General features: G+C 40.1%; 2 protein-coding genes across 2 annotated transcripts in view; both read right to left on the minus strand.

The window, feature by feature from the left end:
• The window catches only part of LOC136484114 (LRR receptor kinase SERK2-like), a 272,567-nt gene that overhangs the window by 114,581 nt on the left and 133,062 nt on the right, over nt 1-24,924 (minus strand). The window lies entirely within an intron of this gene.
• Nucleotides 563-24,737, minus strand: LOC136482655 (putative 14-3-3-like protein GF14-H). Its single transcript, XM_066479864.1, has 7 exons — nt 24,553-24,737; nt 4,598-4,898; nt 3,015-3,102; nt 2,813-2,922; nt 2,203-2,342; nt 1,433-1,467; nt 563-932 (listed from the first exon to the last, which is right to left on the minus strand). Exons 2-7 carry the CDS (start codon nt 4,894-4,896, stop codon nt 927-929), a joined length of 678 nt encoding a protein of 225 aa, XP_066335961.1. The 5' UTR covers nt 4,897-4,898; nt 24,553-24,737; the 3' UTR covers nt 563-926.

Here is a 24,924-nt window from a genome sequence, read left to right on the forward strand (position 1 = left end):
TGTCCGGCGGCATCAACCGGAACAACAGCTATAGCCAAAGTTTTTTTTTTCTTTTCTGGAATCCCCTTGTCACTGCAGAGGCTGGCAGCTCGATGAGGACGATCGATAGTCAGGCTGCCCAGGCTACTACTTATACAAGACTGCGGTCGTCCTGTTCATGGCCGTTTCTGCCCCCTTGGTGTGCGCAGCGCAGCTCACACTGGGTTGGTGATGGCTGGAGAATGCCGGGGGTGGTCGCCGGCCGGCTTGCCGAAGGCCGACCCGGCGGCGGCGAGCCTGGATGGGGCCCACTGCACCGTGGCCAGGATGGGTTGCCAGAGTGAGTTTTGTATCGTTGTTTCCTTCCATGGGCCCAAGATGGCCCAGCCCACTTCTCTTGACCATTGGCCGGTCCAACAGCCCACCAGGGTCCTGACAACCAGACAGTAAAATCTGCACCCCCACATGTTCATCAGCAAAATTGCAGAGCTTAGATGGTTTTCCAGTGTATTTAGTTCAAAACTCACTCTCATCACTGTAAATTGCCAATACAGCATCACCTGGAACAGCATAGCTAGATTAATAACGACAGTGACAGTCTTTAATGCATTGATAAGAGAGACAGTTTGTCATCGGTGTACAAAGATGCCTCTAAAGCACCGAAAAAAAAAAGCAACATAACATCAGAGCTGGGTGGTCACCAGCACAAGCTCACAAAATATGACCAAAGCTTGCTGGATGGTCACCAGTCCAGACCTCTGAGAAACACTTAGTAAGGACACTGACTCTAGGACCAAACGATGCCCAAAACAGAGGAATAGAAAAACTTCAGAAAAATACGCGAAGCTCTTCTGAATTCTGGTGCAGAAAAACTCGAGGACCCGGATTCGCTAGCAGCGCAACTTGGATATTTTGCGTGCGTTATGTGTTCCTTGAGCACATATCAATCAACCCTACACAAACATTGAAGATGTATCAGCGCATTGTCAACCCTACACAAACATTGAAGATGTATCTGCGCATTGTCAACCGCCATCTTAGAACATGTCAGTACTGTAAGATCGTACAAACTTCAAATTTGCCAGCAACTACTGCAGCTTGCTAATAAAAATTTGCAATTCTGGATGGGTAGGACATGGACTTCTGTCCAGATTTCAAGAAGGATTTGCACTTTAGAAGCTAACATGCAAAAAAATGAAAGAAGATTGGGAAATTATATAAAATGGTAGATGCCAATAGCTTGAAGTACATCAACAGAACAGTCGGAACGAACTTTGTACATCACTTCACTCTTCAATGTAAGATCCAGGCTTTTATATTGGAAATCATTTATATAAGACAAACAAATAGTAGTATTTTGACCACTTCATTGTTTCAGATACATTGAAGAGACTTAAGCGCATGGAGTTTTACTAACATATCCAAATTCAAGTCATAGGCACAGGCACTATACCTCCATGTCGACATCATTATCCTTGGATGCTTCACCTGTCAAAATGAAGAAACACATGTTGGTTAAATCTTTGTGTTGTAATGATGTCGAGAATTTATTAATATTAAATAACTAGTTAGGTCCTAATCCCTAATCTACAATTCCTAAATTAGTACCATGTAAGGATGAATGCATTTTCTAGGCACATTGTGAGTATTCAGCCATTGAAACTGAATAGGTATTTATGATAAGTAATATTCTGTAAGTTTTATCATCATATAAATGAAGATGAAGGAAAGCTTCCGCTCAACCGAATGTCAAGGAAAGTAAAGCATTATCAGTACTCTGCAGGCCACTCTATAGCAAATAATCAGGCACAGTTAAACTTGACATCCAAGTTATTTATGTCATTATAGGCTGATTACTAATAATTGTTTATGCCTAGCAACTCCCTCATCAAATCTTCTGTAGTGACTCTGTGGTCTGCAAAATGTGTGCATATATTTTCACTTGAAGTTAAGTCATTGTTCCACCATATGGCAGATCCAAGTACCCACTAGCCATTATTCTACGAGGAATTTGACAGCTTATAAGTTATACTACAAAATAATCTAGATGAAATGAAAAAGGACATACAAACAAATTTCTACTACTTGCTCTTTCTACAGAACAAATTATATTTTAAGATGATACCACATAAAAAAGGAAGTTACAACTTCATTTCTTGTCTCCGATAAAAAGTTTTATGTGACCATTAGTTAACGGTAAGTATTTTTGCAAAGATGGATTACCTCCAGTTAGTTCTGATGTCCACAATGCTAAGTTGTCCTTCAGAAGCTGCATCATAAGTGTGCTATCCTTGTAAACCCCTTCACCAGAATTTATCTCAGTAAGAGCCTCATCAAATGCTTGTTTTGCCACTTGGCAAGCTCTGAAAAAGAGAGGTAACCATGAAACTCAGAGACTGAACTTGATGCAATTAAACACTAGTGGTCTGTCAAGCGGCATACTGGAATGACACCACATCTATCACGTGGCCAAATGCAGCTTCCAGGAGGGGGGGAAAACAAACATAATCTTAAATGCCTTTCATAGGAAAGGGCAGCATGTGCCCAACTAGCATCCAGTGGATTCAGACTGTAAAACGCATTTTTAACTAAATATTGTGTTCGTGAGGTTTAATTATGCAAATGGCTAAATGTCTCAAAATGCCTTTTGGGAAAAACAAAATAATTTAACTTAGTAATAAAGCATCTGCAGCAGGTGAATGGTTTATTTGAAAATAGTCACCTCTTTGCAAGTAAGCCCATGTTTCAAAACATGTAACATGAGTGGATAGGAATATCTATGAAATTGAAACATCAATGAAAAGGGAGAAACAAGCCATTGAAGATGAGTGACCTCTCATGAGAGTTCATTATCTCATAAAAGAAGACCGACAAATTGACAGCAAGGCCAAGCCGGATCTGGTGGGCAGGTGAGAGCTCACTGGAGGCGACAACCATGGCATGCTGCAGCAAATGTTCGTTATTTTAACAGGAAGGGATATGCTTTACCGAAAAGTTCATTTGAGCCCATGTATAATATTTGGAAGATTTAGCACCTGATAGGCCATAAGTGACTGATCAGAGTCATCTTTCTTTTCAGTTCCAGTGCTAAATTCAGCCAAGTAACGATAGTAGTCACCATTCCTGCAACAGTCTAGGAGTCAAATCTAAAGCAGGTAAGGAAAATATTGTAGGACAGGAGTACGATGTCAACATGCATGCGCTACGGTGGAGACATTATTAGTGAAATGATAGAGAATCAGACCTAATGTCAATAGATTACCAGGGCCACACATAGACCACGTAAAATTCCTTGTATCATCCTACAGCGTCAGATACACAATGGACTGATCAAGCACTTCAGAACTACTGAAACACCATTCAATTGTCCAATGTTGATGTATCCAAAACAGTCATGGACAGGATAATGAGATACCAAGATAATCATGGTAATTATTTCTCAGAAATGAAGTAGGCTATTTAAAAATTTTCACTATACTTACCATATAATGGAAACAATTTTGTAAGACTGAAAAACACTCATATATAGTGACTTTCATAATAAAGAGACTAAAAATGAAGGCCAATGTAACAAAATCTCATATCATTATATTAAAGCCGCTTGACTCGCTGAACATCTGGAGACCGGCAGATGGCTCAGCTATTTAAACTTATTTCTTTTCCTACCTTTTTGAACATCTTACCTGATAACACACTATTACAAGAAAGCTTTACATGTATTGATAAACTGAAGAAGCTTCAGCTAAATCCAGTACTCGGTAGCAACTCCACTAGGAAAGAAGTGGCTTATTGTTTTCTTTATCGAAAATAGATAGTAAAAAAAGGCGTACCCAGTGCAGAGAGCTCCCGCTCTGTGTGGGGTCTGGGGAAGGGTGTCAGTGGCAAGCCTTATCCTCGCCTGTGCAATGCGAGGAGACCGCGACTCGAACCGGGAACCTTCCGGTCACAGGCGGTAAGACTCTACCGCTTGCACCAGACCCACCCTTCTAGTTATCGAAAAATAGATAGTAAATCATCTAAATCTAGTACCATTACGAGAAGTACCTTTGTGCTTCTCTAAAAATGTGCACAGATTCTAAAACACATACAATGAATATTGTGATTGTGTATATCATTTCTTCATAACCTTTGCTTTGGCATATATATTTTTATTTTATTTGCATATGTAATGCCACATTTTAAAACAAAAATAGGAATTCCAACGAATTCTAGCACAAATATATAGTCAGGTGAGCGGTGAGCCATGGATATATGACCCACAACCTATCAAACCATAACCAGACAGTTTATCCCCACCCCCACCTCCACACACACACACACACACACACACACACACACACACCAATTTCTGGAGCTCCTGCTACCATAATGATGATCAATCATGAAAGCTTTCCAAATGATTTACCACAAAAGCTTTTGGAGGAAATGAGCTCTTCAAAAGAGATTTTGAGCTCAAAATTGTACTGTCTTGGCAAAAGCAATATCAATTTACCTGGAAAGTTAATGAGATACAGATAGAAAATAAACTCTGAACATAATCATTAGAAAATAGGGCATCATCAGAAAAAGCGAAAGGCAAATAAGAAACAGATTGCTGAATCAAGGAACCTGTACATACATCTTATAAAAGAACACGACATTTTCATCCGCATTGGCCAAGGGAAGGCAATGAATAGCGATGATTGACAATACTTCATTGCAAACCTTCCTTAGTTCATCTTCTACTTTCTTTTTATAGGCATCTATCATCACACCAGTCTGACGATCAGTTGTGACCTTTTGCTCATGTGAGCAAATGATTCTCCATGATGCTCTCTTTGCCCCGATAGTGTTCTTGAAACCAACTGAGAACAAATGCCTTTCTTCAGCACTCATATCCACATCCATCCTAGCAAGATTCTTCATGAATTCCACCATATCTGCCATAATAATCATGGATTGAGTTAAAAATTGAAGAATTACTTTAGTGAATTTTATGTCATGTTTCCATTTACTTCCAAAAGTTCTTAGATTTGCCAAAGAAAGAGGAAGATGACAGCTAAACTGATCCTTAGGAGGCAGGAGGTTCCTATAAATAAGAAGAATGGAGAACTGCAGACCCATAACGGTGTCTGCACTTTTCAGAGGGAATATTAAAGCTTACATGGACACAAGAACCTCATAGTACACCTCCAAGAATAATGCAACAGGGGCCTTTATGGAAGTAGTCGTATGTTTTTTATGTCCAAATGTTCCTATTAGTGCTCAGGTCCATATATTGACTGACAAGTCCCAGGTTAAAGAATCCTAGAGAACATGATGAAATAATTTGCAGTATAAAAAAATAAGTGATATATAAGCATCCAGTTGTGGCCAAATTGCTAAAAAAAATTGGGTTCCAGAAGTTGGGCATAACAATTCGAAGGAGTCTAGAATTATGACCATTCCAGCATAGTGGGTACTAGGCCACTAGATGAAACCACTCTAGACAGCAGAAAGGATATGACTTTATATATTGCTAAACTTCTTTTCACACTAAACTAAAATCTGAATGTGAACATAGATGTTGGGTTCCACAGCTTCACTTATTCCACACCTGTAGAGTCTAATAGAGATCATTGGTACCAAGCCTACAAATAGAATGTGTAGAGATATATTTACTTCTTCTTTTTTCTCTTCTCATTGCATCACCCATGATACCAAGATCATTCCTTTTCTCATAGCGACATCAAAGGCAGTAGAAAAGCAACTCAAGGGCATTCATAGAATTGGCCCCCACAAACCATTGGACACAAATAATTTCGTTAGTCCCTTCAGCAGACACAAATCGACATAACTAGAAGTAACATAAACGTGTCAGAAATACTCATCTATCGCAAGATTGGCCCACAAATCGCCATAAAAATCATATCTTTATTTATATCAGAGCAGAATACGCCTTACCCCAGCGTTTCTACAAACAATTCATACAGTCCAAAAATCAACAAAAAAACAACTGAAATTAGCCAGGAATCGTTACGCAGAAGGGACGCAGTGATCGAACTTCTGCGGACCAGTGCTGATTTTTTTTAAGGGAATAGGGACTTATATTAAATCTTGACACATTACACCCCAAATTACACATGAAAAATCTGAAAATAAAAATACATAATATTCTATACAGATTCTTGCATCGTCTTCTTCCCCAATGGCTTCTCTCGGACACCGAAATCAAAGTGCAGTCCTTACGCCGAATCCAACGACTAACCCCAAAACATTAGACATGTCGCAAGATCCAGTGCTTCGAACTAGTCCAAAACGCATCTAAATAGCTGAAGGAACATCGGCAGTTGCATCGTCAGGTACGACATAGGCTGTAGAATCGGAGAGCTCGAAATCCTCTACGCGACCATCGACGATGAGATCGATGACCCGGAGTCACAGTCCTCATAGGGGACTCCCAGAAGCACTCCTCCCCTTGCAGATAAAGACCACAAATTGGCCGCCTGCCAATCAAATCAACGCCTACAGCGGCGATCTCATCGTAGCAATCACCGAATTCATCGCAAGAAAACACGATCCTGACCGAAAATCATCTCATTTCACTGGAAGATTTATTGGACTAAACCCTAATCAACTAAATAGAAAAACTGCAGGAAAAAATATGGGTCCCCTCCCCTTCTTGTCTCCAGCAGACGCACCAGAGAGGAAGAAGGAGAAGGGCCCTAGGTGCGACGGCGGCAGCAGCAGCAGAGTGAGGAGTGGCGACGGCGGTGGCGACTCTGTACGAGGCATACCTCTATTCGTCCATTGTAATGTTTCTGGACCAGTGCACATTTCATCTTGATAAAAGAATAAGGTCTCTCTTTTGGTGGAGCTCCTAGCAAAGGGACATTTTTATCTTTTCCCTCAGAATAAACTATGAGCTAGTGAAGCAGGGTTCAAAATTCACCAAAATTTACGAATGTTTGTTGTTTCAGGTTAATGCATGTGCTTTATTGCTAGTATTCAACTATAGCCTCACTCATATTTTTCTATTGTTTGTGTTTCTCATGTCTAGTTTCAACTTTTAACGACTATATGTATGCTCAGGATGTCAAATTACACAAATAGCGACAAATTACAAAGTACCAAGACACAATTTTACATAGCGATTAACATCCATTACATTAATACATACATCTTAACACAGCACAGCGAAAGATGATTCTTAATCTTGTCTTGAAGCTCCATTCTCCATGGGACAGTTGACTGGGGAAATATACACACTCCCTCTACTCCTTATAAAACAAAACAAAGATCCACCTTCTGGTATTCATCCATCATTTTACACAAGTAGTGAAATAAAACAAGCGTAAGCAACCACTACTTAACAAGCATAATATAAGGTGATGCAGAGGCCCAAAGGCTGGACCACTACTATTGAAAATATTTTTACCAACACTATTTTCATTGACAGTTCTATTAAAGTCGATGGTGATACATTATCACTGCTACATTTGTTAGAAATCGAACATCATAAAATCCTACGCAAGTGCGTGTTGGGCAAGCAATGACAGAAAAAGTTCAAAGATCAAAGAACCGGATTAAATCAAGTGCCCAACATCATGCCAGCAAATGCATGAGACTGAAGGAATGCAAGGGCAGGGCAAATCATATGGCCGGAGGCCAGAAGGCATGCACGCACGGACACGCCCGGGTATGGGTATCGGTATAGGAAACTGTCACAAAGAGGTTCACCTCAGTAGCTAACAGGACCGAAAAAACACACATCACTACTGCATTAGGTGCAATTAGAGTAAATAATCATAAGGGGCCTGACGTAATGCAGAAGATAGGAGCAATAAGAGTTACCATATATATATAGTGGTTGACTACATTTGTTATACGCTACTACTGACCTTCACTACATTCCCATTACTACCACCCTTCACTACGGGTTCATAACTTGAAAATCCGACAATGATTGAGGCTCCTAAAGAACTAGCAAAGAAGGTCCCTCTCACTGCCGGCTTAAGCCACAAGCTAGCGGTGACAAATAGTGCGGGTTCAAGCCATGAACCGGCCGTAGTGCTACTAAGACTATCACTACCGGTTGGTGGCTTGAGCTAGCAGTGATAGCTACACAACACAAACTCCTCCTTCCTCCTCCCTCCTCTCTCCCACCCAGAGCACACTCAACAAATGAGGCGCCTTTCCCCATCTCTCCCTTCGCCCTTTTTGCAATTGTAATTCATCCACCAGTCTTCCAATACTAATATGTCTTTGAAAAAAAATCTAGATTTTGGACAATGTAGTAGGTTGGTTGGGGGAGCATCAAGCATTTTTGTTACCATTTTTTTAGATAAAGGAACTATATTTCAACATGGAACCATGCGCTGAATATATATATACATCAATCATCACATCTATATCACCAACATGCATTATATATCACAAGCACACGCATATTTAATAAATCCATCGAAAATCCATCACAAATGCACCAAAGTTCAACATCACAAGTTTATTATTACAAGTTCAACATCACAAAGTTCAACATCCCTACTGCGGCGACGGAGACTGCAGGTGTGGCCCCCCGGACTATGGTGAAGGACCGAACTACGGCGAAGGGTTGACGCGATCAGCCGCCGGTGACACGGTAGCGGGATTGTTTGAACCCGCCGACGGAGGCTGCACAAAAGAGAAGAGATTGCATGTGTTAGACTCAAAATTAAAAATTTCGGCAGCACCTCCCCTGCATAGGGAGGTTTCCAACCTGCAAGAAACAACGGCACGAAGGCCGACAATCCCAATGGCATGAAGGCCGAAAATCACAACGGCACGAAGGCCGACAATCACAACGTCACGAACACATTAAACTTTCATACTCACAGGAGTGAAGTGTTGAACCGGAGCTGGAGCTGGCAACTGCACTTGGACACCCGATGCTTGCCCGATGGTTTGCATGATCTGATACATGTCCGCCATCTGCTTCTTCGTGGCCTCTAGCTCTATGGTCAGGTGCGCTTGTGTCTCCCTTGTCTCTGCCAGCTCAGCCTGCAGTGTTTCAATCACATGTTTCAGTATTGCAAATCTGATCAATGTGTGTAACGTTCAATGTACGACGAGTGAAACCGGAATTACCTGAAGTTCGTCAACCCACGACAGTGTTGGAGTAGGCCGTGCACGTATGGGAAGGCTTCTGGCCGTGCTCCATGCCCTCACGTCGAAGAGAGAGGGTGCAGAGCTCAAGGAGTCAGCGCCGTCTGCAATCCACAATCGCCCATGCTTCCTGCCTTGCCCTAGCCTCACGATCACCTCTGTCTCAAGGGGCTCAGTGCTCAGATTGTGATTTGAGCCACGGAGCGCCCTAACCGCCTCCGTGTAGTCTCTGACCTTAGTGTGGATGCTCGGGTCAGAGTAAGCCTGGGCAGTGGCATCCGGGTTGAAGACAACACTGGATTTCACCCATCTGTTGCCAGCGCGACACGTACATTACGAGCCTCCTCTGCTTTTAGAGGATGCCGTGAATTGAAGTACTTCCATGCATTAGCATCGGATGGATGTACCATCTTCTCAGGATTGTACAGTGTGCCGTTTTTGTGCCATGTCATCTGTTTCGCGGATTCCTCGGTCATGAATAGCCGTTGGAGCCTCGGCAGGAACAGAAGGTGTCGTAGGACTCTCATGGGGATCTTAAGCTGCCTCTTCTAGCCATCGCCTGAGTCTACCTCCACGTACCTAGAGGATTTACACTTCGGGCAGTACTTTGCATCCACGTGTTCTTTCCTAAATAGGACGCACCCCTTCGGACACACATGTATCTTGTCATACGACATCTTAAGTGCAAGAAGGAGCTTCTCTGACTCGTACAAGTTCTTCGGCATAATGTGTGTCTTCGGTAGCATATCGCTCCACATGGCCACCATCTTGTTGAAGCCTTCTCGACTTAGGTTTAACTCAGTCTTCAACCCCATTACGCGACCATTGGCATCCAGCTGAGAAACATTAGTATGATCGTGAAGGGGTCTCTGTGCCGAGTCCAACATCAGGTAGAAGGCATCTGCGGCAGCCTCCATCTCCTCCTTGTCACGTCCTTCCGTGAACTGAGCTTGGTGCGTGTCATCTAGCATGTCTGCTACCCTAGCATCATCATCGAAAGCCTCGAGCCGTGGTCTCACCACCTCCTCCCTGATACGATCGGCTTCACCATGGTGGATCCACCGGTGGTAGCCCGGAGTAAATCCAAACTTCACAATATGTTTACCCATGGTTAACCTATCTTTCCTTCTACTGTTGTCACAACCGCTGCACGGACAAACCACTAGAGAATGGCCTCCAGCACTCTCGCCAAATGCATGCTGTAAGAATTCTTTGACCTTGACTATAAACAGCAAGTCATAATCGTGCTCGTCTCTCCGGAGCGTGTACATCCACTCACGGTCCTCCATCCTTTAACAGACGTATCAACACATATGAGTCACCATCAATTGCATCTACGCGGTGTTCCTACTCTCTAATAGGTGAGGATAGGTCCTAATCCCACCTGCGGATCCGTAGATGAGGTTAGTTTCCATGCTCTGCTCCTATCCGAGATGGAATTTCGGCAGCACCTCCCCGCTGTTCTCCCGATACACGTCCTGCAAGGGAGAGTGTGTATCCGGAGAACAACAGGGGGTGATGCTGAAACACCATCTCGGACCGGAGCGGACTATGGAAACTAACCCATCTACGCATCCGCGGGCTGTCCAAAAAACATAGACAATCCGAAACAGAAACGCTCGCAGATATGCAAAGACCTGCATAACTTTGACCGTATCTCTTTCGGACGGGAGACGCCTATCTGGGATCAGTGACCTAAGACCATGATACGGATAGAGGGGTTATACCTAGGGTGCCGGTGAGGTCAGGCTAGCAGGGCTATGGCGAGTCGGTGCAGTGGCGCCGCGAGTCGGTGCAGTCAGACCTGCAACGCTGACGAAGACAATCGGGGTAACCGAGGTCCCTCCGCCAGGGGCTCCTCCTGCATAAAAAGGCAATACATTAGTGACAATTGAAAATTTCGGCAGAACCTCCCCTGCATGGGGAGGTTTCAAACACCTGCAAAAAAGATCAACACAAAGGCCAACATCCACAAACAACGGCTCGATGGCCGAAAACCACATACAACAACTATTACTACTAACAAGGGCTCGATGGCCGACATCCATTGCATGATTTGAATAGAAAGGGAAGGGCGAACCTAGTGTGCTCGTCGACGGTGGGTGGAGTCGGGAGTGGGGCGCCGAGGGCACGACACCGCCGCTAACGAGGCGTGGACAGCGGCCGGGGCTCCTCCTCCCTTCTCCCTTCTCCTCTTCTCTTCCTCCTCTTCTCCCCTTCCCTTCTCTCCTCCCTCCTCCCCTGCTCCTCCTACCTCCCCTGCTCCTATGAGCGGCGCGGCCAGGGAAGGGACGGCCGGGACATGGCCGCCGCTGCCGGAAATGGTCGGCCCGGCACCAGCCAGCCACCTCTGGGCGGCCGAGGTGAGGGGGGCCGGGCCGCGGGGAGCTACCGGGGCAAGGTGCGGCCGGCGACGGGGGGTGGGCGCGGTGGGCGCGGCCGGCGACAGGCGCGGTCGCGGGCGGGAGGCCGGCGGCTGGGCGCGGGTGCACGCGGGCGCGAGGGCGGGGCTCGCCGGCGGTGGCGATTCGCCGGCAAGGGGCGCGGCAGCGGTGGGGTTGGGCGCGGGGGAGCGGGCGGGTTGGCTGGGGGGGTTGGGCCGCGCGGGGGTTGTGCCGGTGGGCTTTAGGGCAAATGTTTTTTTATTTTTGAAAATCAACTTTGCCGAGTGCCCCCTGGGCCGGCACTCGGCAAAGCCCACTTTGCTGAGTGCCCCCCATTGCACTCGGCAAAATATTTTTTTATTTTTATTTTGGGCCCAAATTTTTTTCTGGGGCCTTGTGACAGTATTTCAAACTCTATTTTAAAATTTGGGGCAATTTTGACTTTTTTTTATATATTTCATTAGTTTATTTCGTTTCGTCGAATTTTTCGGGAGATTTCAAATTTGAACTACAGGTACATGGAATAATGGACTTTGGTCATCCAAAAATTGATACTCATGATATTTAGGGTATGTTTAGGCTGTATCTAGGAACTCACATGAAATCTCGAGCATCTCGTTGACTTAACATGTCGAGGTACTTGCCGGAAATGTGATTTTATATTATATAAAATGCAAACAAAGTCCGAAAATCACGAAACTTGTCGATGCGTCGTGTTATCGCATGTGAAACTATAAGAATTATCATCTAGGTTCTTGCTTTCAAGGTATTGCTTTCAAGTGGTATGTCGACACCTAGGTTCTTGCCCTTCTCCAGCAACATAGGGAAGATAATCTCAAAGCCACATAGCGTCCAATTATCATCATCCTTGGTTAACCTCCACATATTTTCATAGATGAATGACAAACCTACAACAAGTCAAATTCATGCCATCAAGATGCAGAAGGATGTTCACTATAAAGAATCCAAGATCGCTTATTACTTAAGGTAATCGTGTTGAGTTCACTTAGTTAATTGATTGTGTTTATTAATGTGTACATTTGACAGTGATAAGCTTGTTAACAATCCCAGGACTGTGATATCATACAACTAACTCCCTTGTTTCAAAATATAAGACGCCCACACATTTCGACATTCATTAAGAATATAAGTGTTATATGATGCCATTCATCACACAAAAAATGTTTTACATTTTCCTCCGTATTTTATTAGATATCGTATTAGCTTTGTCCTAAATCAAACATTTGTATCTTTGACCATTGATTTCAAAAAAATTATACACATTCATGTTATAAAATTTATGTTTTTAGATTCACTATGAAAAATACTATCATAATATATAATTCATATGTTGTGAAACTATAAGAATTTTTTAAAATAGTTGGTCAAAGATAATAATGTTTAACTTAGGACAAAGCTAATATGACATATAAAAAAGAACCGAGGGAGTATGATATGCAGAAAGTATGATATTGTTGGATCCTTATTGAAAAATATGCTTTGAAAAAGAAAACGTTAAACATTTTTGTGCCATTTAAGCAATGCATTGTTGATCTATTTGGTGTTCTAAATTAGGTGCCCGAATGTATTATATATAGTCGGTGTGCAGAGAGTACCTTTCTTGCATGCATCGTCGTGGACTTTCCATGATTTCAGTGCGATGATGCAGGCAAGGGTATTGATAATCCGGTCTTGGACAAGAAGTCATCACCCCATGATCCATCTAGCAGCTGATTCCGAGCAATCCAATCAATGCACGAGGGGAACTGCGGTGTGTTATCTCCATTCAAGCTCTTCACAAGCGCAACCCATGCTGTGTCATATGCTGAAATGCTGATCTCGCCGTCGCCCATTGATCGAAGGGCTGTTCCGATGGCATCAATCATTTCGGGCATGCCACTTTGTTCATCCTTTAGAAAGATTCCAAACATGTTGATAGTTCAGTTAGGCATTCAAATATATATGTCAGAGTGGTGTTTTTTCACGTTGCTGCATATAGGTACGTACTTTGAAAAAATAATTATACTCCCTGATTCCAAAATATAACATGCACTTTAACCCTCCAGAAGTGAGATAATCATGGGCTAAAAGTTCTCCTACAACTTTTATGCTGAAACATAGTTACACAATTTTTTTGAGAGTTACAAACATAGTTACACAATTATAATCACAACAAACCATATATAGATAAATGTGAACCAAAAAGACCATATCCTTATATTATTAGATTAATTGTTGGTCAAAAGCATATTTTGAATGAATAGACAGGTCTTATATTTCCGAGAACTGGGAGTAATATACTCCCGTCATCTCAAAATAGATGACCTTAATTTTATAGCATTCAAATTTTGTCCCAAGATATTTGATATTTTCACTTCCCAATGCACCTTTCTCTTTTTCCAATGCATCTTTAATTTCTCTTTTCCCTACTACATCTCTATCTCTATTTCTTAAGTGGCATTTTGGTTTTTTGGCTTCAGCGTTAGTTTCTGTGAGAGATTCTAAAATGTCAACTAATGTGGGACGGAGGGAGTATGTTCACCTTGTGTCGTATGTCAGGGACAAGTACATCACGATTAATAACTGATTTCAATGCTTCAACCTTTATGGGCTTGCAACCTATAATAATAAGACATGATATAAAAAAGTGTGAATTGTTTTAAAAGGAAGCATGGTTTCGAGTGACATATTGTCTGACCTCTCCACTCAAACCTCTCCACTCAAACGATGTACTCAGCTAGTTACACACAGCAAAACAAAAAATAAGGTGAAAAAGAAACAAGAATGAGACCCATTATGCCTTAAGAATCATAGACTCAACATGCAACTCAAACTGCCTAACAATCCAGGATCCAACTACAAAGAAAGCTTGACGTGGTTTGCAGCTCTTCTCACGTATCACTACCACAAAAAAGATTTTAGGAGACAGCCTCCGCTACCATAATCATTTATAATGACGGGCATCCCAAGGACACTAGGACGCCTATCTCATAAATCGATGTTCAGAGGTGGACATCTTAAGATGCTTGTCTCTGAAAATCACTATTAGCAGAGGCGGCCATTCTAAGGACATCTTAAGATCCTCATCTCTGAAAATCACTATTAAGAGCGGCTATTCAATGGTTCTCTAAAAATCAATTAATAGATAAGTCGGACATCTTAAGAGACCTGTCTCTAGAATTGCATCTAAAAATCGATTAATAGAGACGGACATCTTGAGAGTCCTTTCTCTAAAAATAGTTGCATCAAAAACTAATTCATAATTCGTAGCCATCCATGCGATCTACAACTTTGTAGTTGAGATGTTTCTAATTTAAAATTGTTTAGAGTCCCAAAATATTTTTTTAAGTCCACTGGTTTTGAAATTTAAAATTATCAAAAAACCTAGGATGTTGACATATGGTCTATGGGAAAGTTCTAGTTATTAATATGATCTACAACTTTATAGTTGAAAAGTTATTTATTAAAAATATTTAGAGTCCCAAATATGTATTTCAAATTTATAGAGAGGACGAAGAAGGAAAATAGAGTTGACATGCGGGCTCTACATGTTAGCATACCACATCAGCATATGGGCATGGGCCTAGACACATTTGTACGAGTTCTAAGATTGTAACACCCCAAAATTTGCCACTTTTGAAAATAGAGTTAAAATGATTTATTTGTGAATTATTGTGCACATGAAAATATAGGAAAATAAAAATTTTCATTAATTTAAAATTTATCATAAGGTAGAAACGTGTTTGTTGCATTCATGCCGGTCGCATCTCATGTTTCTATGTGCAAAATGTGTGTTTTTTAGGTTTAGCAAACGAATATCTATCTCTAGGAATTTTACAGCTTCTTTCTGGAATTTAATTCCTACCTCCTTCACCTCAATCTTTATGTTCCAAGTTCTCAACAATCTTTTTATGAGCTCCAAATACTTTATTTGGGTTCATCATGTTCCAAAGTGTCTCTGAGAAATTTCTCCAAAATTTTGGAGGTCTTGGAGTATTTTTCGTGGCTTAAATATCAATTCTAAACTTTTCTAGAATTATTTTATCCACAAAATTAATCAATTCTGAAAATAATAAAATATCATGTTTTCCAGCAACGCTCAAAGCCCATGTGCAATAATCCTAATAAATCCTAAAGGCCCATGCATTTATTTACTAATGGACTTTAATGATTATTTAGGCCCATTAGTAAATGTGGAGGGTGCAACATCAATTAGTACCATATCGCTAGTTGACGTGGATGTGGGGAGTTTTTCTTCCTATATATATCAACCAACTCCTTGGGCAAAGCACACCAAAACTACCATAAAGGGAGTCCCTAGTTTGGGAAATCCCTCGTGTAGTAAATCAGATTTTTCTCATCCTTCTCTCGCCGTCGCCGTAGCCGTTGCCGTTGCTGTCTTGCTCCTCCTACGCCGCCGAGGTACCCCTAGGTAAGACCGCCATCCAAAATGTTTTCCCAGACTTCGTCTTCTTCTTTTAAAAGTGTATTTTAGTCGGTTCACTTCAAAAGTACGTTTTCAGTTATTTATAAATTTGCCACTAATTTTGTTTTAGACATAACTTCTCCGTTTTAACTCCGATTTGATCCGTTCAAATTGCGTTAGGTTCGTAATTTCATAATCTACATGTTTATACTACTGTTAGATGTGTTTTCAACTTTTAAAATTTGTGATTAGATTTAATCTATTATTTTATTAAAGGAAAACTTGTTTAAATCATATCTCCTACGTTTTAGATCCGTTTTGCCCCATTCAAGTTGCGTTAGATTCATAGCGATGAGATCTACGTGTTAGTAACAGTGGTTACCATGTCACTATTTCTGAAATTTCATGGTTTAAACTCTAATTTGAATAATACTTATGCAATTAGGTTTTACAAATAAAATATGATTTCTTTCACTTTAGTTTTATAATTCAAATCTAAGTTTGAATTAATTTATGTTATCTATAAAATATCTTATATATGTTTTTTATATAATTAAAACACATGAAGCTAATGGTTTTATATTTTTCTTTCATGAGTAGATTTCTCGGTAGTTGTATCTTTTCAACCGTAGCTCCGATTAGAGTGCTTTTCGCGTCTATGTGTTCGTAGCGAGTCGTAGATTTGTTTTACAAACTTTTTATCTTGATTTTATGTTTGGTGTGCTATTCTAATTTAGATCTATTGTTTGCTTCATGTATGATTGTATGGATGCTTGTGTGGTGATATATGGTTTAGTCAGTCGGTGAGATATACGTGGTGATCAAGAAGAAAAAGAAGAAGAACGTTGAAGATTAAAGCTTACCGAAGGATCGGTTTTTAAGGCAAGTATAGCATGGGATCATCCTTGCTACCTATTCACCTTTAATCACTTAATTCATATTGCATGTGTCTACCTTGATGCCAATAAGGATATCCTAGATATTTGATATCTTGTACCTTGATACCTATGGGTTATTGCATTGGGTAGTATGAAGCCAGTGCTCAATTAAAGACCATGATCTTGTAACTTGACTAATGTAATATGCAATAAACATTAAAAGATATTTTTAGCAACATGGAATCAGGGGGCTAGAGCATTGGGCTATTTTTATGGTGCTCTAGATTCCTTTCCCTAAGGACTTATCTGTAAGTGATCATCCGGGACTTACAGTACAACTGTGAGGGCTACATGGCTCTGGCTTTAGCTCAGTATGAGGACCTTTTCTAGCTTGTTAGAGGTTACCTTTATGGCGCAAGAGGGGCTCCGATTTGTATGATTTTGGCCTGCCAAGAGAGTGCACTTTGGTTTCTTTGTATATTGTTAGTCACTCCTTGGAGGGGGGTTCATGCTTATTGATGGGAAAACCTTAGCGGCCCTAACTTGTTAGATGAACCTTTGAAAGGCTTCATAGTGAACCCTGCCGACCTTCCTTGGTAGTGGGTCAAGAGGCTGATCACCTCGGGCGAAAGCGTAAATCACGACTCATAGTGAAAGTGTACAACCTTTGTAGAGTGTAAAACTGGTATATTAGCCGTGCTCACGGTCACGAGCGGCCTTAGAACCCTTACGGAATAGATGATGAACACTAATGATATGGATGATGAAGATGCTCACTAATGGTTAATTATTTATGCTATTCATTATTCGTGTTTACCTGATCATGTGTTTATGGGCTTGAGATAAACTTGTTGCTACTCCTATGCTAAAATCATGACTTATTAAAAGCTAATCGCAGTTAAACCAGTGTCAGCCTTTTGAGCCTCATGAACCCCATGTTATATTTGTTGAGTACGACATGTACTTATGCTTGCTTTATTTTCAATTATTTGGATAAAAATCCCGGATGGGTACTAGATTGCTAGAGTTTGAAGGAATTAGGCTTGTGATCAACCAGTCAGTTGTCCCTATAGATTTGGAGTCTTCGCCTGAGGATTGGAGTTGTCTTTCTACTGTCTATACTCTAAGGTTATATTCTTTATACTAATACGTTATGTATTTAAGCATTGTCTATTGATATTACCCTTATTTGTAGCTATATGTAAGATTTGACTTCCTGGGCTCACATATGGTATGTATCTGGTTTTGTTCTAAAAACCGGGTGCTACAGAGTGGTATCAGAGCAATGCTGACTGTAGGACGCAAGTTTAGTTAGAAATTGGCTGTCTTAATGTTTTGAAATTGCTATAAAACCCTTGCTCTATGAACCTTGATATTTTCTTCTCTACTATATATATCTATCCTTGATATTTATCTCCTCCTCGATGCTTGTTTTACGCCTTTGTTCTCATCTTCACCCCTTGATTTGATATGGTTTTAGAACTGTTTCTCATCACCTTCGTGCGTAATCTAAAGATAAGTCTTAAGATTGTTATCCCTGGTACAACAAGGACGATAGTATCTCAAGTTGAGTCAATGATTGAATTATGCATCTTTATTGCTTGTTGAATTGTCATTATGGTTATGATTGTTTTGAATCTTTGTAATGATTGCAATGAACTTGTCGGGTGTTCCCACAATTTTATTTAATTTATAGGCCTAAGGTATAAGGATTAATGAAATAAATAGTTGGGTTATGATTTTCTTCTATTTCCTCTATCCTGTCTTTTCGGAGCAGCCTGCACTTTTCGGCTTATATCTCTATTCATGGATGGTGAAAAATCATGAGAACATTTTGGACAATAGTAGACTTCACTTCCTTTCTCTGAGCGAAAGAATCACCTTGATCGCTATCTTGGTTATGGAGATACGAAAATCACAAGGCGATGCATCTGTGCTGCTTGGAACGCAGAACAGTTTCTGTTGTGTACCATTTTCGACCAAGTTAACTACAGAATTTGGAAAAGTGTTCTATAAGTAAGTTGTGGAGAATTTTATAAGCTTTCCAACGGTATAAGCTGTATCTTCATCGGATTAACAGAATGTGAGTTACAGCTGTTTTACTGTGCTGCTGTTTTTCATCTCGCAAGGAATTTCAGGTTTCTTGTTTTTGCCCATACACAAGAGTATCATCGTGATGTCGGAACATCTTGATATTAGTTAGCTCATCTAGAAGAAGGTGCAAGCTTCCTTCTTGTGACCCCTAGTTTATCTTTTCTTAAGGGGGTAGCCAAGTTGAAGAATTTGTAAGGTGAAGTATCCTACGTTCTAGTTTGTGCAGCAGAAGCGTGGTGGTACATAAAGATGTGAGAGAAACTCAGAGTCTCAAAGAAGTTTGATTAAAGGTTCAAGGGAGGTTTAACCAAGATCATCAAGATTTTGGTAGAGCTATCGGATAAGCTTTTAAGTTAGTTTGGATCAAGAGACCTCAGCTAAGTGTTGAAGGAGTCCAAGAAAAGATTGAAATAAAATCTAAGTATTAGCTTTGCTAGATCCGGACAAGAGTTTTATAGCTATAATGATGCACCTTGTCAAAGGTGTGGGATGTGTCTTTATACGAGAAGAAAAGTAGTGGATGGTTCATGAGGTCAACTAAGGAAGCGTGAGTTGAACTAACCAACATGTTATTTGGAGTTATCCATTGTGGAGCGTGGAAGTACTGTCTTTTTGGAAGTAAAAGTGACATATAGGAGGATCACAAGAATCTACAGAGCATCTTCACTAAGTTGGTCTTGAGCTTGTGTTACCCTCGTTGGAATGAAATTGCTTATGACTTGGAAAAGTGCTATCACCTAGAGAAGCAAAAGTCGTGACAGATGCCCTTAGCAATGGAGAATTGTGCTAAGAGGGTTTGGATGACACCAAGGGCTAAGAATTGTATTTCAAGTTTGAGCAACTTGATCGGAATCATTAATGTTTTGAAGGTTGGTAGTAGAATATCCTTCTGACCAAGAGATTCGTTAGGCTTCGTTCGAAGGTGAATATACTAAGAAAGAGAATTGATATTACGGATTAAAAAGGAAAGGTGGCCTAGTAATTGGAGTTACCAAGGAATTTCTCAAGGTACCTATCATAATTTTGGAGTTAGTTTGACAAGTTACTTGGAGTAAGATTTACAGGTATGCAAAGTAAAGTGGGATCCCTATCAAGACAATCGAACAGCACGAGAAAGGAAAGAAGAATTCAAAGGTAGAGTATTCCTATCTCCTAGTCGACGTCGTGCGAATCTCGGGGACGAGATTCATCTTAAGGGGGTAGAATTGTAACACCCCAAAATTTACCACTTTTGAAAATAGAGTTAAAATGATTTATTTATGAATTATTATGCACATGAAAATATAGGAAAATAAAAATTTTCATTAATTTAAAATTTTTCATAAGGTAGACACGTGTTTGTTGCATTCATGCCGGTCGCATCTCGTGTTTCTATGTGCAAAATGTGTGTTTTTTTAGGTTTAGCAGACGAATATCTATCTCTAGGAATTTTCCAGCTTCTTTCTCGAATTTAATTCCTACCTCCTTCAGCTTAATCTTTATGTTCCAAGTTCTCAACATTCTTTTTATAAGCTCCAAATACTTTATTTGGGTTCATCATGTTCCAAAGTGTCTCTAAGAATTTTCCCCAAATTTTTGGTGGTCTTGGAGTATTTTTCGTGGCTTAAATATCAATTCTAGATTTTTCTAGAATTATTTTATCCACAAAATTAATCAATTCCGAAAATAATAAAATATCATGTTTTCCCAGCAACGCTCAAAGCCCATGTGCAATAATCCTAATAAATCATAAAGGCCCATGCATTTATTTACTAATGGGCTTTAATGATTATTTAGGCCCATTGTAAATGTGGAGGGTGCAACATCAATTAGTACCATATCGCTAGTTGACGTGGATGTGGGGAGTTTTTCTTTCTATATATATCAACCAACCCCTTGGGTAAAGCACACCAAAACTACCGTAAAGGGAGCCCCTAGTTTGAAAAATCCCTCGTGTAGTAAATCAGATTTTTCTCATCCTTCTCTCGCCGTCGCCGTTGCCGTTGCCGTTGCCGTCTTGCTCCTCCTACGTCGCCGAGGTACCCCTAGGTAAGACCGCCATCCAAAATGTTTTCCCAGACTTCGTCTTCTTCTTTTAAAAGCGTATTTTAGTCGGTTCACTTTAAAAGTACGTTTTCAGTTATTTACAAATTTGCCACTAATTTTATTTTAGACATAACTTCTTCGTTTTAACTCCGATGTGATTCGTTCAAATTGCGTTAGGTTCATAATTTCATAATCTACATGTTTATACTACTGTTAGATGTGTTTTCAACTTCTAAAATTCGTCATTAAATTTAATCTATTATTTTATTAAAGGAAAACTTGTTTAAATCATATCTCCTACGTTTTAGATCCATTTTGCCCCATTCAAGTTGCGTTAGATTCATAGCGATGAGATCTACATGTTAGTAACAGTGTTTACCATGTCACTATTTCTGAAATTTCATGGTTTAAACTCTAATTTGAATTATACTTATGCAATTAGGTTTTATAAATAAAATATGATTTCTTTCACTTTAGTTTTATAATTCAAATCTAAGTTTGAATTAATTTATGTTATCTATAAAATATCTTATATATGTTTTTTATATAATTAAAACACATGAAGCTAATGGTTTTATATTTTTCTTTCATGAGTAGATTTCTCGGTAGTTGTATCTTTTCAACCGTAGCTCCGATTAGAGTGCTTTTCGCGTCTATGTGTTCGTAGCGAGTCATAGATTCGTTTTACAAACTTTTCATCTTGATTTTATGTTTGGTGTGCTGTTCTAATTTAGATCTATTGTCTGCTTCGTGTGTGATTGTATGGATGCTTGTGTGGTGATATATGGTTCAGTCAGTCGGTGAGATATATGTGGTGATCAAGAAGAAAAAGAAGAAGAACGTTGAACATTAAAGCTTACCGAAGGATCGGTTTTTAAGGCAAGTATAGCATGGGATCATCCTTGCTACCTATTCACCTTTAATCACTTAATTCATATTGCATGTGTCTACCTTGATGCCAATAAGGATATCCTAGATATTTGATATCTTGTACCTTGATACCTATGGGTTATTGCATTGGGTAGTATGAAGCCAGTGCTCAATTAAAGACCATGATCTTGTAACTTGACTAATGTAATATGCAATAAACATTAAAAGATATTTTTAGCAACATGGAATCAGGGGGCTAGAGCATTGGGCTATTTTTATGGTGCTCTAGATTCCTCTCCTTAAGGACTTATCTGTAAGTGATCATTCGGGACTTATAGTACAACTGTGAGGGCTACATGGCTCTGGCTTTAGCTCAGTATGACGACCTTTTCTAGCTTGTTAGAGGTTACCTTTATGGCGCAAGAGGGGCTCCGATTTGTATGATCTTGGCCTGCCAAGAGAGTGCACTTTGGTTTCTTTGTATATTGTTAGTCACTCCTTGGAGGGGGGTTCATGCTTATTGATGGGAAAACCTTAGCGGCCCTAACTTGTTAGACGAACCTTTGAAAGGCTTCATAGTGAACCCTGCCGACCTTCCTTGGTAGTGGGTTAAGAGGCTGATCACCTCGGGTGAAAGGGTAAATCACGACTCATAGTGAAAGTGTACAACCTTTGCAGAGTGTAAAACTAGTATATCAGTCGTGCTCACGGTCACGAGCGGCCTTGGAACCCTTACGGAATAGATGATGAACACTAATGATATGGATGATGAAGATGCTCACTAATGGTTAATTGTTTATGCTATTCATTATTCGTGTTTACCTGATCATGTGTTTATGGGCTTGAGATAAACTTGTTGCTACTCCTATGCTAAAATCATGACTCATTAAAAGCTAATCGCAGTTAAACCAGTGTCAGCCTTTTGAGCCTCATGAACCCCATGTTATATTTGTTGAGTACGACATGTACTTATGCTTGCTTTATTTTCAATTATTTGGATAAAAATCCCGGATGGGTACCAGATTGCTAGAGTTTGGAGGAATTAGGCTTGTGATCAACCAGTCAGTTGTCCCTGTGGATTTGGAGTCTTCGCCTGAGGATCGGAGTTGTCTTTCTGCTGTCTATATTCTGAGGTCATATTCTTTATACTAATACGTTATGTATTTAAGCATTGTTTATTGATATTACCCTTATTTGTAGCTATATGTGAGATTTGACTTTCTGGGCTCACATATGGTACGTATCTGGTTTTGTTCTTAAAACCGGGTGCTACAAAGATGAGAACATAGGTTGAGGATCTAAACAAATGATTTGTGAGTTTAGGGACAGAGACTACACATTTGAACAAGTTTGGGGATCTAAACAAGCAATTTAAGAGTTTTGGGACCCAGATGATATAATAGAACAAGTTTGAGGGCCTAAACAAATAACCTATGAATCTATGATTTTAGGTACCAAGATGACATAGGCAAACAAATTTGACGACCCCAATGAACTTTACTCAAATAAAAAAATTAGTAAGCCAAGCGGTGTGATGTGAAATTGAGGGAGGCCATCAGTAGTGATCCTTATAGAATAGTATAATTACTAGAATATCCCATATAGACTGTTGTTGCATCTAGACGGTACTCCCACCATTCCAAATTATAAGGCATTTTGGCTTTCCTTGATACATAGCTTTTGCTATGGACTTAGATATACACTTGCTACACTAGATTTTATAATCACTGCCCCGTGGGAACCCCTATCACATCAGAAAATATGTGTTTCTCAGGATTCAAGCTCCAGACCTCAACGTTAACATCCCCTCATGCGCATATACCAACTGAGCTACGCAACACATGTGACCATACAGCTGGTGCTGTTCTTTTAACTACACAATTTTAAACCCTATATTGTATATTTGACACTTCAAATGATCTCAAATAAAAATGTTGTTAGCTGTAAAGTTGTAGATTTTGTCGAGTGCTACAACTTTGATGTTGACTTCATCTCCATTTGACATAGTTAATCATATCAAATCTCATATGAGAATTTATATTGCATATTTTGACCTGTAAGCCATCTCAAATCAAAAAGTTATCAACTACAAAGTTTTATATCTCTTTAAACTTTACAATTTTGATACAAAGATTATCTTAATCGGATGTCATACAAAAAGTTATGGATTTTTTTTTTTTTTTGCAAAACAGGCTATCACTGCCGTTTCGTGGCTCCAACCTGTTGGTTGAAGCCACGAACCGGCAGTGATATACTTATCACTGCCGACTCCACCATAACCGACAGTGGTTGTGTGTTCTGACGTACTGACTATGTCTAGACACATAGCAACAACAATGTATCTGAAAAAGCCAAAACATTTTGTAATTTACAATCGAGGGATATTAGTAGTTTGAGCTTGATACCCAATGTTTAGGAAGTGCGTTCAGGGTTTTTAGATTTCCTCAAAATGGAGAATACATACAAGAATTTCTTGATTTCTCAAAGTGACAACAAATTACATGACATGACTAGTTGGTTTGTACTCCCTCCGTTCCAAATTTTTAGTCATCCTAGATATACTTAGTTAATATTCTTACATATTATATATCTAGAAAAGTTACAACGGCTTACAATTTAGAACATAGAAAGTAGTTATATATCATGGTATTCGACTAGACTCTACCATGCACCACTTGACAGAGCAAGTAGACGAGAATTAAACATCCATATAGAGAAGCTAATTAATGAGTGGACAACTAATGGCCGGCATGGCATGCATCTTTGTTTCTATAATAATTGGTCGATCACACACCTGGTCGTGGACTTGGAGCATTTAGGTGCCTTAACCTGAAGGTCAGAGGCCTTGGCTCAGCCACCAGCCGGAGAAAATCGACGTGTGGGTGTGCAGCAATCGACGATATCCACTACCTCATGGGGATCATGCTTTTCGGCCTCCGTCCCAATCTCACCTTGATCCTGGGAAATTAAGTTGGTGAATGCTCACCATCCACCCAACGTATTAATAGATAAACGCTGGTGGCTGTTAACCAATTTTTTATTGCATACGCCCCATGTTATTGTACCAGTCCACTTCTTAATGGTATTACATAAACAAAAGTAAACACTACTACATAAACCATCTTTAGGGGCGGCTACTAGGTTTTGGCATGCCTTTACAAATTAT

The sequence above is a fragment of the Miscanthus floridulus genome, chromosome 9 (genome assembly GCF_019320115.1).
Source record: "Miscanthus floridulus cultivar M001 chromosome 9, ASM1932011v1, whole genome shotgun sequence".
In the NCBI taxonomy this organism is placed as follows: Eukaryota; Viridiplantae; Streptophyta; class Magnoliopsida; order Poales; family Poaceae; genus Miscanthus; species Miscanthus floridulus.